At 38.7% G+C, this 15,969-nt stretch overlaps 1 protein-coding gene across 1 annotated transcript in view; it reads right to left on the bottom strand.

Annotated features, from left to right (window-relative positions):
• Nucleotides 1-7,807: 7,807 nt before the first annotated feature.
• The window catches only part of ROBO1 (roundabout guidance receptor 1), an 839,320-nt gene continuing 831,158 nt past the window's right edge, over nucleotides 7,808-15,969 (bottom strand). Inside the window, exons 27-29 of the mRNA XM_056135441.1 lie at nucleotides 15,163-15,468; nucleotides 11,323-11,519; nucleotides 7,808-9,539 (exon numbers count right to left, since the gene is read on the bottom strand). Coding sequence (XP_055991416.1) covers nucleotides 9,525-9,539; nucleotides 11,323-11,519; nucleotides 15,163-15,468 — 518 coding nt within the window. The 3' untranslated portion in view covers nucleotides 7,808-9,524. The remainder of the gene's footprint in view (nucleotides 9,540-11,322; nucleotides 11,520-15,162; nucleotides 15,469-15,969) is intronic.

The raw sequence follows: 15,969 nt of genomic DNA, 5'->3' as shown, positions 1-15,969 counted from the left end.
CATTCTTTTTTTTTTTTAAATTGAGTCACTGGGGCTGGAGCAATAGCACAGCAGGTAGGGCGTTTGCCTTGCACGTGGCCAACCTGGGTTCGATTCCTCCATCCCTCTCATAGAGCGCAGCAAGCTACCAAGAGTATCCTGCCTGCACGGCAGAGCCTGGCAAGCTCTCCGTGGAGTATTCGATATGCCAAAAGAGTCACTATGAGGTAAAACAGTTACAAAGCTATTCATGATATTCATGATTAGGTTCCAGTCATACAATAATCCACCACCCATGCCTCCACCAGTGTCCATTTCCTGCATTTTCCTTCTCTTTCTTTTTTCTTTCTTTCTTTCTTTCTTTCTTTCTTTCTTTCTTTCTTTCTTTCTTCCTCCCTCAACACCCCTCCCCCATCTCTCTATCTCCCTCTCTTCTGGGTACAAGACAGATATCTGCAAGACAGATACTGAGAAGATATCATGTGTGTTCCTTTACCTTAAGTAAGCATTCTTTTTTTTTTTATAATTTATTTATTTATTTATTGAATCACTGTGGGAAAAGTTGCAAAGCTTTCAGGTTTAGGTCTCAGTCATACAAATATCAAACACCTTTCCCTTTACCAATACTTATTTTTTACCACGAAGAACCCCAATAAAACCCCACCCCCCACCCCTCCCAATGCCTGCGAGGCAGATGAATTCTAGTTGACACTCTATCTGCTTCGCTTAGATTCATTGTTTCAATAAAAGATGCACCACTATTATTTAGAGTTTACCCCCTCCCCCCAAATCAGACATGCTGAGAAAGCATTGTGAAGTGATTCGCTTTCTACAACTGGGTTCAAGAATTAAATGTTGATTTTGGATTTCTGCTATTTTGCTAATTAACCCTGGAAGTATTTCTACTGAGAGTCAGATAATTAAGAGATTGGTTTCTGTGCTCTGGAGTCATGGCCATGCTGGAGAGCCGCTCGTGGGGGGCAACTGGCGGCCTCGGTAGGGCGTGAAGGACGGACTGGAACGCCCCCCTTCCCATGAGGTTTTAGTCGCCCCCACACCCCCGGCTCACACCTGCTCTCCACAAGGCACCCATGTGGTCGCCATCTTCTTTCCAGAGAGGAGAGGGCGAATGGGGCAACACCCTTTCCCCTCCGGGCAGACATGATGGCCTGGATTAACGCATAGTCCGTTCACTTTTCTGCTCCAAGCTGCTGGGTTCTGCATTAAGTCCTTGTGCTTCTGGGGCCATGGCCGTGCCGGAGAGCCACTCGTGGGGGGCAACTGGTGACCTCGGTAGGGCGTGAAGGACGGACCGGAACGCCCCCCTTCCCATGAGGTTTTTGTCGCCCCCGCACCCCCGGCTCATAACTGCTGTCCACAAGGCTCCCATGCGGCCGCCATCTTTCTTTCAAGAGGGAGGAGGGCAGAAGGGAGCAACACCCTTTCCCCTCCAGGCAGACATGATGGCCTGGATTAACGCAGGTGTGAGCCGAGGGTTCGGGGGCGACAAAAACCTCATGGGAAGGGGGGCGTTCTGGTCCGTCCGTCACACCCTACCGAGGTCACCAGTTGCCCCCGACGAGTGGCTCTCCGGCATGGCCATGGCCCCAGAAGCACAAGGACTTAATGCAGAACCCAGCAGCTTGGAGCAGAAAAGTGAACGGACTATGCATTGATCCAGGCCATCAAGTCTGCCGGAGGGGAAAGGGTGTTGCCCCATTCGCCCTCTCCTCTCTGGAAAGAAAGATGGCGGCCACATGGGAGCCTTGTGGACAGCAGGTATGAGCCGCGAGTGTGGGGGCGACTAAAACCTCATGGGAAGGGGGGCATTTCCGTCTTCCCTTCACGCCCTACCGAGGCCACCAGTTGCCCCCACGAGCGGCTCTCCAGCACGGCCACAGCCCCAGAAGCACAATGACCTAATGCAGAACCCAGCAGCTTGGAGCAGAAAAGTGAAAGGACTATGCGTTAATCCAGGCAATCATTTCTGCCCAGAGGGGAAAGGGTGTTGCTCCCTTCCGCCCTCCTCCCTCTGGAAAGAAAGATGGCAGCCTCATAGGAGCCTTGTGGACAGCAGGTATGAGCCGGGGGTGCGGGGGCGATAAAAACCTCATGGGAAGGGGGGCGTTCTGGTCCGTCCTTCACGCTCTACCGAGGTCACCAGTTGCCTCTCATGAGCGGCTCTCCAGCACGGCCACGGCCCCAGAAGCACAAGGACTTAATGCAGAACCCAGCAGCTTGGAGCAGAAAAGTGAACGGACTATGCGTTAAGTAAGCATTCTTTATGCTTTTCCTATGCTTCAGGCATCATCGCCTGTCTTAAAGGATCTATTAGCTTTCCACTTTTCCTTACATCACTTCCTGGAGTTATTTTCTAAAGAAATCACTTATACCAAAATCTTTGCCTCAGGTCCTGTCTCCAGGAAAACACTGTCCAGATTAAGTCCCTGTTTGCTATTCATCTAATTTTGAAGGAGAACTGCAAATGATCCAAATGTAATTTGTCTAATTGCAAAAAAAGGGAGCAGACTTTATGTGGCCTTGAAAATTAGTGGTTATTTAACCTAAATGAAAGATAAGTGATGTGACTTTTTAGCATAGTTATATCATGGTTGTATTATCCATGCAATGTTAACTAAACAATCATCTTTAAATTCCTCCCACAATTTCCTTTCAAAGCTTTTTGTCTTCTTGCCAATTCCCTTATCATTGAATTAAACTTTCATACATGCCCACTATCTGACACACTGTTGTACAGGGAACAGTGAAAATCAAATCTCAAGTTTTTCCACACTTAAAGTGATTGTAAGATACTGACAATGTTAGGATCTATTTCAGTTTTAGATATATCACAATGAAACATACCCAATTTATTAATGATTTTCAATATTTCTTTTTCTTTCCTATTTTTTTAAAATTTACACTTACCTGGGATTGTCTCATATTCAAAGTACTACATCTCATTTCCTGGGATTCCTTTTCCTTTTTATGCCAGCCATACCTGGCAGTGCTCAGGGCTTACTTCAGAGACCATTTTTGTCAGGGCTAGGAGGACCATATTAGGCTGTGGGGATCAAGTTCTGGTCAGCTGCATGCAAGGCAAAAATGCTTTATGTGCTGACCTTCTCCCCAACCTCTATTCCTAGTATACTTGCTTTGCTGCAGGAGGTTAAGAAACATGAACATTCATGGAGAGTCAGAAAACCGTTATTTGTCCATGGGAGCTGTGGTGAGTACAGTGTCTCTGAGAAAAACACAAACCCATTCATTTGTGAGTTGTGGGGACCATGACTAGTGGTTCTGGGCTTCAGGGATATTCCAGGCAGTGCTCATGGGAACATGTGAGATTGGGATTTAAGCTAGGACCTATGCATGCAAGGCTTGCCTCCACCATGTATGCACATCCCCAATCCTCCAGATGTTTTAAAAATGTATGTTTTGTATTGTTCCATTCTCTGATATCCTAAGTATGGAACAAGAAGATAAAGAGAAACAAAAATAAAAAGATAATTTGTTATTATTATTGTTCTAGACTTAATATTACTTAAATTTAGAGTTGACTCTTAGTTATTATTTCTCATATTAGAAAGGACAGTCACAGTCACAGTCACAGTCCTCCCGTTATTCATGGATTTGCTCGAGCGGGCCCAGTAACGTCTCCATCGTGAGACTGGATGTTACTGTGTTTGGCATATCAAATACGTCACGGGGAGCTTGCCAGGCTTTGCCGTGCGGGCTTGATACTCTCGGTAGCTTGCCGGGCTCTCCGAGAGGGGTGGAGGAATTGAACTCGGGTCGGCTATGTTGGCTGCGTGCAAGGCAAATGCCCTACCGCTGTGCTATCGCTCCAGCCCATTACTTAAATTATTATTATTCTAAGCTAATAATACTTAAAATTAAATTTTTTTTCTTTTTGGGTCACACCTGGCGATGCACAGGGGTTACTCCTGGCTCTGCACTCAGGAATTACTCCTGGTGGTGCTCGGGGGGGACCATACAGGATGCTGGGAATCGAACCTGAGTTGGTCACGTGCAAGGCAAACACCCTACCCCACTGTGCTATCGCTGCAGTCCCACTTAAAATTTTTAATGATAAGAAATTTAGAAATTCTATCTATTTAGCATGTCTACCATGTAATGAATATTTTCTTACAAAAACCTTGAAACATTTAAAATTATTTAGGATTTTGTTAAAAAGTCAAGACATTTTAGTTTGTATCCCTGTCATGAAAAAAAATCTGCTTTATTTTTTTAGTCTAAGATCTAATTTTTCTTTCCTCTCATTCCCATATAATTTTGCATACATTTTTGTGTATTACTTATCAATTTTCTAAAAGCACTAAATTTATTATTTTGCAGCTGATATGGGTGCTAAAGAGAGTTACATTTGGTTGTGTTGTCATTGTCTTATAAGTTTTATTTGCGTATTGAATATTTCATTTGAATTAGAATTTTAGGAAAATGAGAGAATAGCAAAAACAAAAATGCTGATGAAAATATGTGTGAAGAGAGATGAAAATTAGTTGTGTTATGCTGACAAAGTGTAGCTGTAAGGAGAGGCTCGGAGAAAGTGGGAAAAAGTGTGAAAATACTTGAGTATCAGAATTCATCATAGAAAATAAATGTAGGGCTCCAAACTAAAGTCTTTAAGATCCTTAGTTGGGAGTCTTACTGCAGACTTCTTTATCACAATGAAGTCAATATTCTTATTTATCTAGAGAATATAACTCTGAGGCTTGCTCACAATGAAATACTTTTTATACTCTTTATTCAATATTCATTTTGATCTATTGCCAAGTTGTATTTTTTAAATAAATGATTAAATTCCTGTGTTAAATTCTCTTGAAGTAAGCTGAGAAAATTAGACTTTAAGCAAAGATATTTCTGTCCATTTTTAAAAGAGTGACTCTTTTTAATACTTTCCTTAACCATATCCTTTTGTGGCAAGACCATATTTTGAAATAGTAACAGATGCTGCACCTGTTATAGGCTATTTCCTGCTATCCCATCAGGCAGTTGAGGGGCTTTCAAGATACACTGTCCTCAGATGGTTACCAGAGAAATGCAAAGAGATGGTTGGCACTGAAAAGCAATTCAGCACTCCCTTTGGGGTTTCAAATTAGGTTTCTGAAATCTGTAGCAGATTGAAAGCTGAGCTGCAGAAGCCAAGGTCTTGTAAATCAAAGACCTGGCATGTAGACGATTTACATGATAGATTCATTATCTTCCCATTTTCTCTCTCCTTCTTCTCTCTCTTCTAATCCATCCTTCCTTTTTCTTCTTCCCCTTCTCTCCATCTCATTGGGAAGAGAGAGTGGAACATGAGATGAGGAAATTGAAAGAATATGAACTACGGTGCCTGGACCTTGCGCCCTTTCGCTTAGGGTTTGGGGAGTCTGGCAGTAAAGTCCCAATACACAGCACTTGAATGTGGCAAGTAGATAGTGTAAAATATATATTCATTGTGCACTTATTATAATTTCACAAGCATCTGTTTAATCCAATCTCATTTGGAGGGTGTTACTAATATTATCATTCGATGAGTATGACACTTATTAACGGAAAGATTAAGGTTTTTTTTTCTTTTTGGGTCACATCCACATTGCGCAGGGTGTGGCTCATGCACTGGCTCACGCACTCAGGAATTACTCCTGGCGGTGCTCAGGGGACCATATGGGATGCTGGGAATTGAACCTGGTTTGGCTGTGTGCAAGGCAAACACCCTACCCGCTGTACTATCACTCCAACCCTAGGATTCTTCCTATGGCTATAAAAATAATATCTGGGGAAGTAAAATTCGTAGCAGGTGATCTGGTTCCCAACCGGGACTTGTTTCTTCTAAATTTCAAAAGTAGCTGTCAGACCCCCACTGCAAGCCATTCTAAGCGCAAATATGACAAGCAGTTTAGAAGACAGAACGCTATCTTGTCATGCCCTGTGAGACTCTAGTTGCCCAAGTCCCAGTGTGACAGGAAAGAGCAAACACTCAATTTCTTGTTTCCTACATCTAAACTACCTCAAAGGACTTAGAGGTATCAAGAGAGTCCATGGGCAGGGAATAAGGCAGGGATGTAGGGAAGAGGAAGATGCATCTGAAGGGAGACCATTGTAAAGCACCCAACAATAATGGGTGGAGACCAATGAACAAGAGTAATCATGTCATAGGTTTTTGCTGCCCAAGTTTCTCTCCCTATTCCACATTTTCTACACATGGAAATAGTTCCTAGACTTTTGATGCTACACCGCAGAAAGGGGAAGGGGGAAAATCTCCAGGTTCTACATGTGAAATAACCGAAGAAGTTAGGTAAGGTCGAGGTCATCTGGAACTAAGTTCGTACTTTCTGCCAGGAAGTCAGAACTGCAGCCCAAACACTGGTCGACACTAAATCCAGCTGAGACGTCAGGTGGCATGCACGATCCCAAACTTGAACAGTGAATTAGGTGCTGAAAAATCCGTATCACCACCCATTATATGGCCCTTAGAAATTCAAAAACAAGGAAACAAACAGAAACACCAAAAATTTATTCCACGATTGGATATTTTCACAGTGAATTTTACTTACCAGGAATGGAAACCCCCATCCTTGTACCAAAATTATTTCACTATTTTACTCTTTGCAAGTTTTTAGGAACAAACTGTGTGTGAAAAGTGAGAATAGCATGTATGCAATGATTTTCAATACATAAATATAACAGTATCTTGTATATGGGGTTTACAGAGTACATATCATATACATTAACTCACTAAATCATGACAATAGCTCCATGAGGTAGGTATTATTGAACTTACAGGTAAAGTACCTGAGACTTTGAGATTAAATAGCATGTCCAAGGAAACATAGCCCATGACAAAGCTGGGACTCAAGCCCAGGATGGCGACACACATAATCTGTGTCTGTGCGTATATTTATAGTCCATATTATGAGACCTATATATGTATATATATTTATACATGTATGTATATGAACATGTATGTATAGAAACATACATGTATAAATACATATACATATATATAGTAAGTCAGCAAGGGAAGGAGGAAAAATTAGGCCACTGATTATGTCTAATTTGTTTCCCTGAAATAGCTTTGAATCTGATTTCTTAACCTGTGGAATTAGTTCTAGATGCTGGTGATTACTTCATTTCTGTGAAATTAAAATCCAAATTATATATCCTTTTCCCATAAATTTCTGAGTTATCTATATTATGATAAGTAAAAACAGCAATCTATGTGTCATAGCAAAAAAAAAACACCAAAAATTTAAAAATGAAAAATCAACCTGCTCTTGGCACTTCTTAAGCATGATGATCATTTCATCCATCCGAAGTTGAATATTTTTACTGTAATGTAATGGACAATAATATGAAGCCTGGAATATAGTAGGTTTTGAGTTGTTAAAACTTTACATAAATATGTAGCAAGAAAGCAGATAACTACTGATCAATATTTCAATATATGACTTTCTTGTTGATGGAAAATGAGTGGTCCAAATTTTATAAATCAGATTTATCAGAGTAGATTCCTGATTATTTCAGAAATATTAACTGAAATTCAGGTACACATCCATATACATTTGAATATATAGTAAATATTAAAGAATTATTCTCTGATGAAATGATACCATTCAGTTTTTGTTTCATCTTAAATATTTAATTTCAGTGGAATAAAATGAAAATTTTTCCTTACAAGAAAAAAACTGGTTGTTCATAAAACTGATTTTTTATTCATCTGATAATATAGTGGTGAAATGTTAAGACAGTACAACTTTGTGATTAAATGGAATAAATTTGATCACACAATGAAAAGAAAGGAAATCAACACAAGAAAGAATGATGTATTTGAGAACATTTTTAATAAATAATGCGACAAAATTACTTTTCTGATTATTGAATTTTCAGTATGCAAAATTATGGCTAAAAATAAGAGGCTTCTTACATGAACATAATGAAAACATTAATCACATGGATTGTTCCCTTAGTACTGCACACTCTTTCTATGAAACTTTCAAATTATCTAAGTGAACACATTTAGTTTTTGGTGGACACCAGCTTTTTTTTTCTTCTTTTTTTTAATTTTTTTTTTTTTTTTTGTGGTTCAGTTTTGTTTGGCTTTGTTTTCCAGTGGGGTCAGGCCTGAGACCTATGTATGAATGAATGTACATTTCTCTTTCTTCAAATAGCACCAATTATAAAGTCAGTGAAATTTATGTAACAACAAAAAGGATCATAAAAATCTACAGTCTGAGGGCATTGTATGGCAATTTAAAGCAAGTAATGCCTCTATTTGCACTTCTAAGGAAATCTTGTAAATCTTGTAAGTTTCAACAATGGCCATAACAAACTTAAACCTTTTTTCGTTAAGTCCAGAAAAAGCAAGAACCATCGGTTTCATGGCCCACAATAAAGTATGCACGTTACTTCACCACCTGTCATCATTCAAATATTCCAAATACAAACATAGAGCATTAACAAAAACAGGTTAAAAAACGCTTTCAACATTTTTTCAATAAGACAAAAAAGGTTAATAGTTACAATGGTTTACAAATAAAGTTTAGTGATTGTGCTTTTAAAACCAAAAAAAAAAAAAGATTAAAAACAGTGCATTACAAAAACAAAAATCAAACTTCCTTAAGTGGCACTTCTGAAAGTTGAACTGACACTACCAGAAGAAATTTAGGCCAGTTAAGATAGGGATGTCCTTATTCAATTGGTCATTAAAAACATCCATTTGTTTGTAATAGGCATTTATAATTGCTTTTTTTTTGATTGAAAAATAGAACAAGGTTTTTGCTAGGTTTATTTATGACAATGACTAGACAACCAGAGATCCAACTGGCTTACGCCTACTTATCCAAAAGTACATTTCCAATAAGAATATACTTCAATGATTGAAATGAAAACAATATAAAATATCACCAGGGGTTGCAAAGAGTATATATTTACAATGTTTGTACCCCATTTAAATTGATTGTGGTTGTTCTGCATTTGCTATGGGTTAGTTTTTTTTTTTTCCTCTCCTTTTCTCCCAGCAGAGGGTGGCATGAAAGCCTGATTTTAAAATCATGTTAAAATGAGGATGTTTTATTTTGCCTAAGCAGTTAGGTATAGAAAGATTATATCTTGAGAGCCCTTGGCATGAGGTTTATTAAACAACGTATGTTCTTTGATCAAAACTTTGCTGTAAATTAGCTTGGTATATAAGCAGTGCAATGCCATATCTCAGGGGCAAAATGCAAAAGAACCGTTTTTTGTTCTCTCCTGCTGGCTGATGACTGAAGCAAGAGCTCAGAGACTTCCCTTGCTGGAAGTAAGGTTTAGTGTATGCCAACAGTGAGGGGGGCATAGGGAGGTTCTTCATGGGGAAAGGGATCAAACAACAACAAGAAAACCAATAGATTTTAGAAACGGTATTCCAGTAAGAGGAATAAAACCAAAATTTGTACACTCTGATTGCACTGAACATCTTATCTGGCGCCATGTGTTTTCAGACATGAGGCATCTTGAGTGATCCTTTGCACGTTAGATCTCACCAGACTCTCTGCTTGTCTTCAGCTTTCGGTTTCCTGTGTGAGAGAGTTAGTGGTCAAGTCTGGATATACATCTTAGAGTACAGTCTCCTATTAGTATTTATTTCTATGCTTTTATTCTTAGAAATTGTTTCTTCATTCATTTACCAGTGTACATAGAAAAGTGCCCATGGCAACTCACTCCTTGTCAATTCCAGTTGGTGTTGACAAAATATTCATTAGTTCTAGAACAACTTCTAACTCCTGCTTTGCATTAAACCACCGTATTGAAGAAAGGCCCTCCCACAGATCTAACTCAGAATTTAACACTTATTTATTTGTATTTGGGGTGCCACATTCAGCTGTGCTCAGGGCTTACTCCTGATTCCTTGTTCACAGATCACTCCTGGCAGGCTTGGGGAACCATATGAGTTGCTGGGAACTGAACCCACATTGGCCATGTGCAAGGCAAAACTCAGCCCTCTAGAGCTGACGAGAGTTATCTTCAATGACTGGTAACCTCTCTAAAATAGTCAACTTAAAAACAGACTCAAAAAACAAATTCACTTGACAGCATTAGCAGAAGGGAAAGTCACTGTATCAAAAATCAAAACACACTGAGTACTATATATACATTTTAAAACAAAACTCAGTGTTTCATAATTATAAAAGTGATAGCTTAATATTCATTTAGAAATCTATTTAGGATTAAACATATATTTTAATATATGTAGTTTTTAGTTTTTATTATTGGGCCACATCTGGCAGTGCTCAGGGATCACTCCTGGAGGAGCTCAGGGGGACCAGATGGAGGGTCAGGGATCAGATTTGGGTTGGGTACGTGTATAACGGGCTGGAGCAACAGCACAGTGGGTAAGGCGTTTGCCTTGCACATGGCTGACCTGGGTTTGATTCCTCCGCCCCTCTCAGGGAGCCTGACAAGCTACTGAGAGTATTCTGCCCTTACGGCAGAGCCTGGCAAGCTCCCCATTGGCGTATTCTATATGCCAAAAACAGTAACAACAAGTCTCACTATGGAGACATTACTGGTACCCACTTGAGCAAATGGATGAACAACGGGAAGACAGTATTATGTGCATAACAAGCACCCTGCCCTCTGGACTTTTGCTTCGGCCCGAATATATATATATATATATATATATATATATATAGCCCGAATATATATATATAGCCCGAATATATATATATATATAAAGTGAGATATGTTCTCTGTTTTTATGGAGCATACCCAATATAAAATAAAGACATAGGTCATCTTTTAGTACATGAATCAATGCCAAGTCTAGTATGTACCACTGTAGATTCTACCTAAGTAGTATATCTAGGACTGAAAAAGGTTTGCCTCCCATCTGGGAGAATCAGTTTGAGGGTTAAGCTCCAGTTTTCAAAAGATAGTTCAGAAGATAGTTGGCCAAATCAGCCATATAAACATCAGCAATCATTTTAGGATTACAGATAGTAAGAAGAACACCCTCAATCACACACTGGAACTGGTATGAGATTTTTATATCCTGACACAGTAACAGATCAAAATTATCTAGACTACTAAGTTCTTATTTGCTAATATGTCTTCCAGATACATTTTCCCCTCTGCAAAATGGTAGATGAGCATAAAACTTACATTTAAAAGAAATTATTATTAACATTCAAAATTTTGTATTCTAGAATTTCTGAGACTATCAGGCATTTCTGGCATCCTTGATATAATAATTCTGATAAATTGCTAAAAAATGACAATGTTAGTTGAGACTGAGGGATGCTCTTAATTTTGAGGCTGATAACTTATTTCACCTGGGGAAATTTGAGGGAAATCACTTACCTCTAATTCTTCATTATTATCTTCTCCTCTTTCATATCCTCCAAGAACTTGCATTTCTGCAATATTTCTTCTACCCATATTTGCTTGTTCTCTTTGTCTGCTTCCTGATCCTCTGGATGACATTGAACTTGACGAACTAGGATCTCTGGGATTATTTGATGTTGGAAAAGTAGGTCTACAGTAAGGTAGAATATCCTCTGTGTAATGAAATAAATGCATATGAATGTCATTGTATACGTCCATAACATACACACCACTCATGATGAAAACTGGGGAAACTTTAGCCTTTTCTAGGAATATGTAAAAGGGTAATAAAATATAGATAATTAACAATGTAGTATTATCACTTAAAAATGAAAATAACTGTGATTCCCCTGCTAGTAATAGCAATAGGGTTTTAATTAGGTTCTACTCTTAATCTCTTGTCCACTTAAAACTCACTTGCAACAACCCTCCATAAGGGAAATAAAATAAGCCTGGATTAGGACTTTGCTTTTGGCTCTATCCCTGCGTTTACTCTGATGATTTTAGGCCTTATTTTCCATATTTCTTATTTTTTAAAAAAGTGATGAGGAGCAGTGAGATAGTATAGCAGGTAAGTCGCCTGAACTAGGTTTGATCCCCAGCCCTGCCAGAAGTGATTCCTGAGCAGAGCAATCCTGAACACAGTCAGGTGTGTCCTGACCCACACCCACCAAAAAAGTAATGTGATAACAGTATCTAAAACTAAATATGTGGGCTGGAGCGATAGGACAGCTGGTAGGATGTTTGCCTTGCACACAGTCGGCCCGGGTTCAATTTCCAGCATCACATATGGTCTCCCAAGAAACACCAGGAGTAATTCCTGAGTACAAAGCCAGGAGTAACCCCTGTGCATCGCTGGGTGTGACCCAAAAAGAAAAAAGAAAAAAAAGAACTTAAAAAACTAAAACCAAGTATGTCTCTACTATTGAGGTAAAAGAAGATTTAACAGAGAAATACCTTTCTCAACAACGAATAATTATAAGAATGAACAGAAATAAGTTCCAGTCTATTTGAGTTACCAAAACAGAGCCCCCCTTCCCCCCCCCCCCCCCCCCCCGCCAAGATGAGTCAGATCGACTTTCCTGGCACCAGTATGTCAACTTCCATTTCAATATAAAATTCACATTGTGGAACACTGCATCTCAGAAGCCTGCTATGGTTGCTAGCTTCAACAGCTAAGTGACTAATTATCTGTCATTCCCTGAATGAATTTTGTCACACTGCCTTAAAATTGCTATTTCTATATGGATTCTTCAGCTCATACACTCTCAAATGTTTCCTGCACTGTTTACTGTGCCTCTTTGAAATGAGATTTGCCCTGATTCACCCACTGAAGTTCTCTAGTAGGATATAAAGAAAGGTGTATCCCAGGAACCAATCCCTAGTTCACTGGTTTTCTGTTCTATCTAATTGTTCCATCTTTGCACAAAGACATTCTGCAACTGGGGCTGGAGCGATAGCACAGCTGGTAGGGCGTTTGCCTTGCACGCAGCCAACCCGGGTGTGATTCCCAGCATCCCATATGGTCCCCCGAGCACAGCCAGGAGTAATTCCTTAGTGCAGAGCCAGGAGTAACTCCTGAGCATTGCTGGATATGACCCAAAAAGAAAAAAAAAGACATTCTGCAACAGTATAAGCCATCGACTTAGGTAGCTAGCATAGTTCTTAAATGAACCGATCTTCCATTCTTCTCATCACAACTTTCATTCCTGTTCCAGGCTTCTGATATTTGCATATTAATACACTCCCAGTTTGATATAAAATAGTCATAGTTTTCAGCATATGGATGAATATAACTTTACTTTTTCTGATAAATCATGAATTCACATTTCTAACTTCTGAACTATGCCCTCTATTTTAACTATGCCCTCTATGATAACAGGATGTTATCAGTTCAGTTGAACACTGCCTTTTAAGCATCTCAACTCAACAACTTGTACACTGATTTGATCATACTCAAATTCCTGATATTTCTTCCCTTCTATATTTCCTAATAGAGAAAATGATATTACTTATTGAAGCGCTCAGATATAATAGAAAATTGGACTTAATAATTAAGATTAAAATAATATTAATAATTAAGATTAAAATTAGATGTAATAATTGGACTTAATTTAATATTCTTCCTTCCCTCCCAGCAACTTTTCCATATGCCTTAAACATTATCTTTCTCTCACATTTAAATATGCAACAGGAGAATTTTGGCGGGGGAGAAGCACACCACAATGCTCAGGGATTACTCTTGGTCCTGTACTCAAAAATTCCTCCTAGTGGTGCATGCGGGGACCATATGGAGTGCCTAAGATTGAACCCAGATCAGTCACAGGCGAGGCAAATACACTACCCATTGTATCACTCTAGCCCAAAAGGAGGATTTCAACTCTGAAAAGCTTCTTGAATTTTTCTACACATTGGTCAATACTCCCATAGATTTGTCTGGAGGCTATAGTTTCTAACAGATCTTTGTCTCTTGGGCTATTCTCTAAATAATTTTCATTCATCTAACTCTCTTTTCGGTACTATAGACCATGATATAGGCCTACTTTAAGCTCATATGATCATTTTATTATACAATGATATTGTATTTCTTTTAGGCTCCCCAACGTAGCTTAAAGTTTTCCATGCTGACATTCTTAGAACAACCTCTGCACATTAATTTAACTCTAAGCCATCATAAACCCCTATTTCTAGAGAATAGGGATTTGTGTGTGTGTGTCAAGTCTAATGGTTCTTAAGTTGGAAATATTTTTATTTCACAAAAGAAAATATTATATTTCTGAAAACTGATAAAAGCTTATGTTTCATTTCAACCAAGAAAAATCAAGTTTCGGGATAACATTATGCTCCCACAGGACTGGGCTAACTACTTTTTTTTTGGGGGGGGAGGGCTCTCAAATATCATGGCATCATAAATGTTATACTAAATATAATTGTAAACTTATAATCATTCCCTGCTATGACTGTAGATCCTTGTCACTGGAATAAGGAACCAATTGCCATATAGTATGGGGATGGTGAAGTAGGAGCAAGATAGTATTCAAGTGGTGTAGTCAGTGGTGGAAGGTCCTGGGCACTTTGGCGGTCATAGGGTGTAGTAATATTTTTATCTCAATATCATATACTTTAACACTACTGTAACTACAAAAAGGTGGGAGAGGGTTGGAAGGCAACAGTGTGCACTGACTTGTTATTGTTTTTATGGCTTTTCCAAATTCTTATTTCAACCATAACCCTGTGTATGATTATTATTATGCATTAGATGATTTTTCTTATGCATTAGATGATTTTTCCCATACATTTCTATAATTTTTATAATTTAACTTACATTAAGATAATGAAAGAGGTTATTCAATTTATACTTTCATTGAATGTTTTTTAATTGAAGAGTGTGGTCTTCTACATTTGAGTGTCTGGTCTTTTTGCTCATATTTTTCTCGATTAGTAATTTATCAAACACATAGTATTAAGCTACATGAGTCTTGGAACGTATATATTCACATAACCCTTGACCTCATGCCCCCTCCCTTCCCCACCCACTGTCATATATTTCCTTTATTTTTATATTTTTTCTCTTATTTTACCTGTTGAAATTATGCTTTGCTTTATTAAAATGCAACTCAATTGTCACCTCTCCAAGGAAGTTTGATATAAAAGTCACATATCAGAATGAATTGTTTTAAAATTGTTTGTACATGTATGTTTCCTCCACTAGAGAGAATATTTGTAAAATTTACCACTTCTCATATGGGCATATTGACTGTAGCTTATGAACATATGTTCAGCTTGTATTCATTTGCCACTTAAATAAGTCACTACCTTGAACAATATGAGTCTTCGCTGGCGGAAGGTCTCGTTTTACTGCCTTGTTTCCTCGTCCTTTTCCATCGTTCTGCTGTTCCTGTGCTTCTCTGGAATCAGTTGGGTTGGTTTTTTCAGTGACTGGTCTTCCATCCAACGCTTCTCTCCCCTTGTAACTGCCTCCTTTCCTATCTGATGATCTGTCTGTTCGTGCTTCTATGGAAGGGAGTTTGGGCACCATCATGGGTCGTACCTCCAGCTGTGCTTTGGATTGGACAGTGGGTGACTTAATAGCAGGTGGCGGTACTGGTGGGGGTGGAAGATCTAAAAAGGAATATTTTTCAAGTACTGTAAAATTTGCCATGCATAACGTAACCAAATATTAAGGTTATCACCTAACTCACACTTACTTGTGAAATACTTGGTTATAACAGTTGGGATAACTGATTCCCAATGAACTGAAAATTAATTCTTCATAATTTGGGATAACAGAAGAAGGGCAAATAATTTTAATACATTCATTCATTATCTACTTCAGAAATATTGGCCCACAGAACAGGAGCCTAAAGATGATCTAGTTTTGGAATAGTTACTCTGTTTTATGAGATATAATTTATACTCCCCCTTCTTAATTAATTTCATCATAGTATCACCAGTCCTAAATCCATAGCCCTTCTCTTTTGGGCAATGACTTCAAATTGATTGAATTGACATCTGAGAATTGTTTGTCATCATATTTACTACTTACATCCCTATTTCATTTATAGATTTCAAACTGAAACACAAAAACCTTCAGTCACTCTTCAATCTCAAGGTTAGAAACAA

This window comes from Sorex fumeus, unplaced genomic scaffold (assembly GCF_029834395.1).
Source record: "Sorex fumeus unplaced genomic scaffold, SorFum_2.1 ptg000115l, whole genome shotgun sequence".
NCBI classification, from domain to species: Eukaryota; Metazoa; Chordata; class Mammalia; order Eulipotyphla; family Soricidae; genus Sorex; species Sorex fumeus.
The sequence above is the reverse complement of the archived record's forward strand: the minus strand, read 5'-3'. Positions and strand labels throughout refer to the sequence as shown.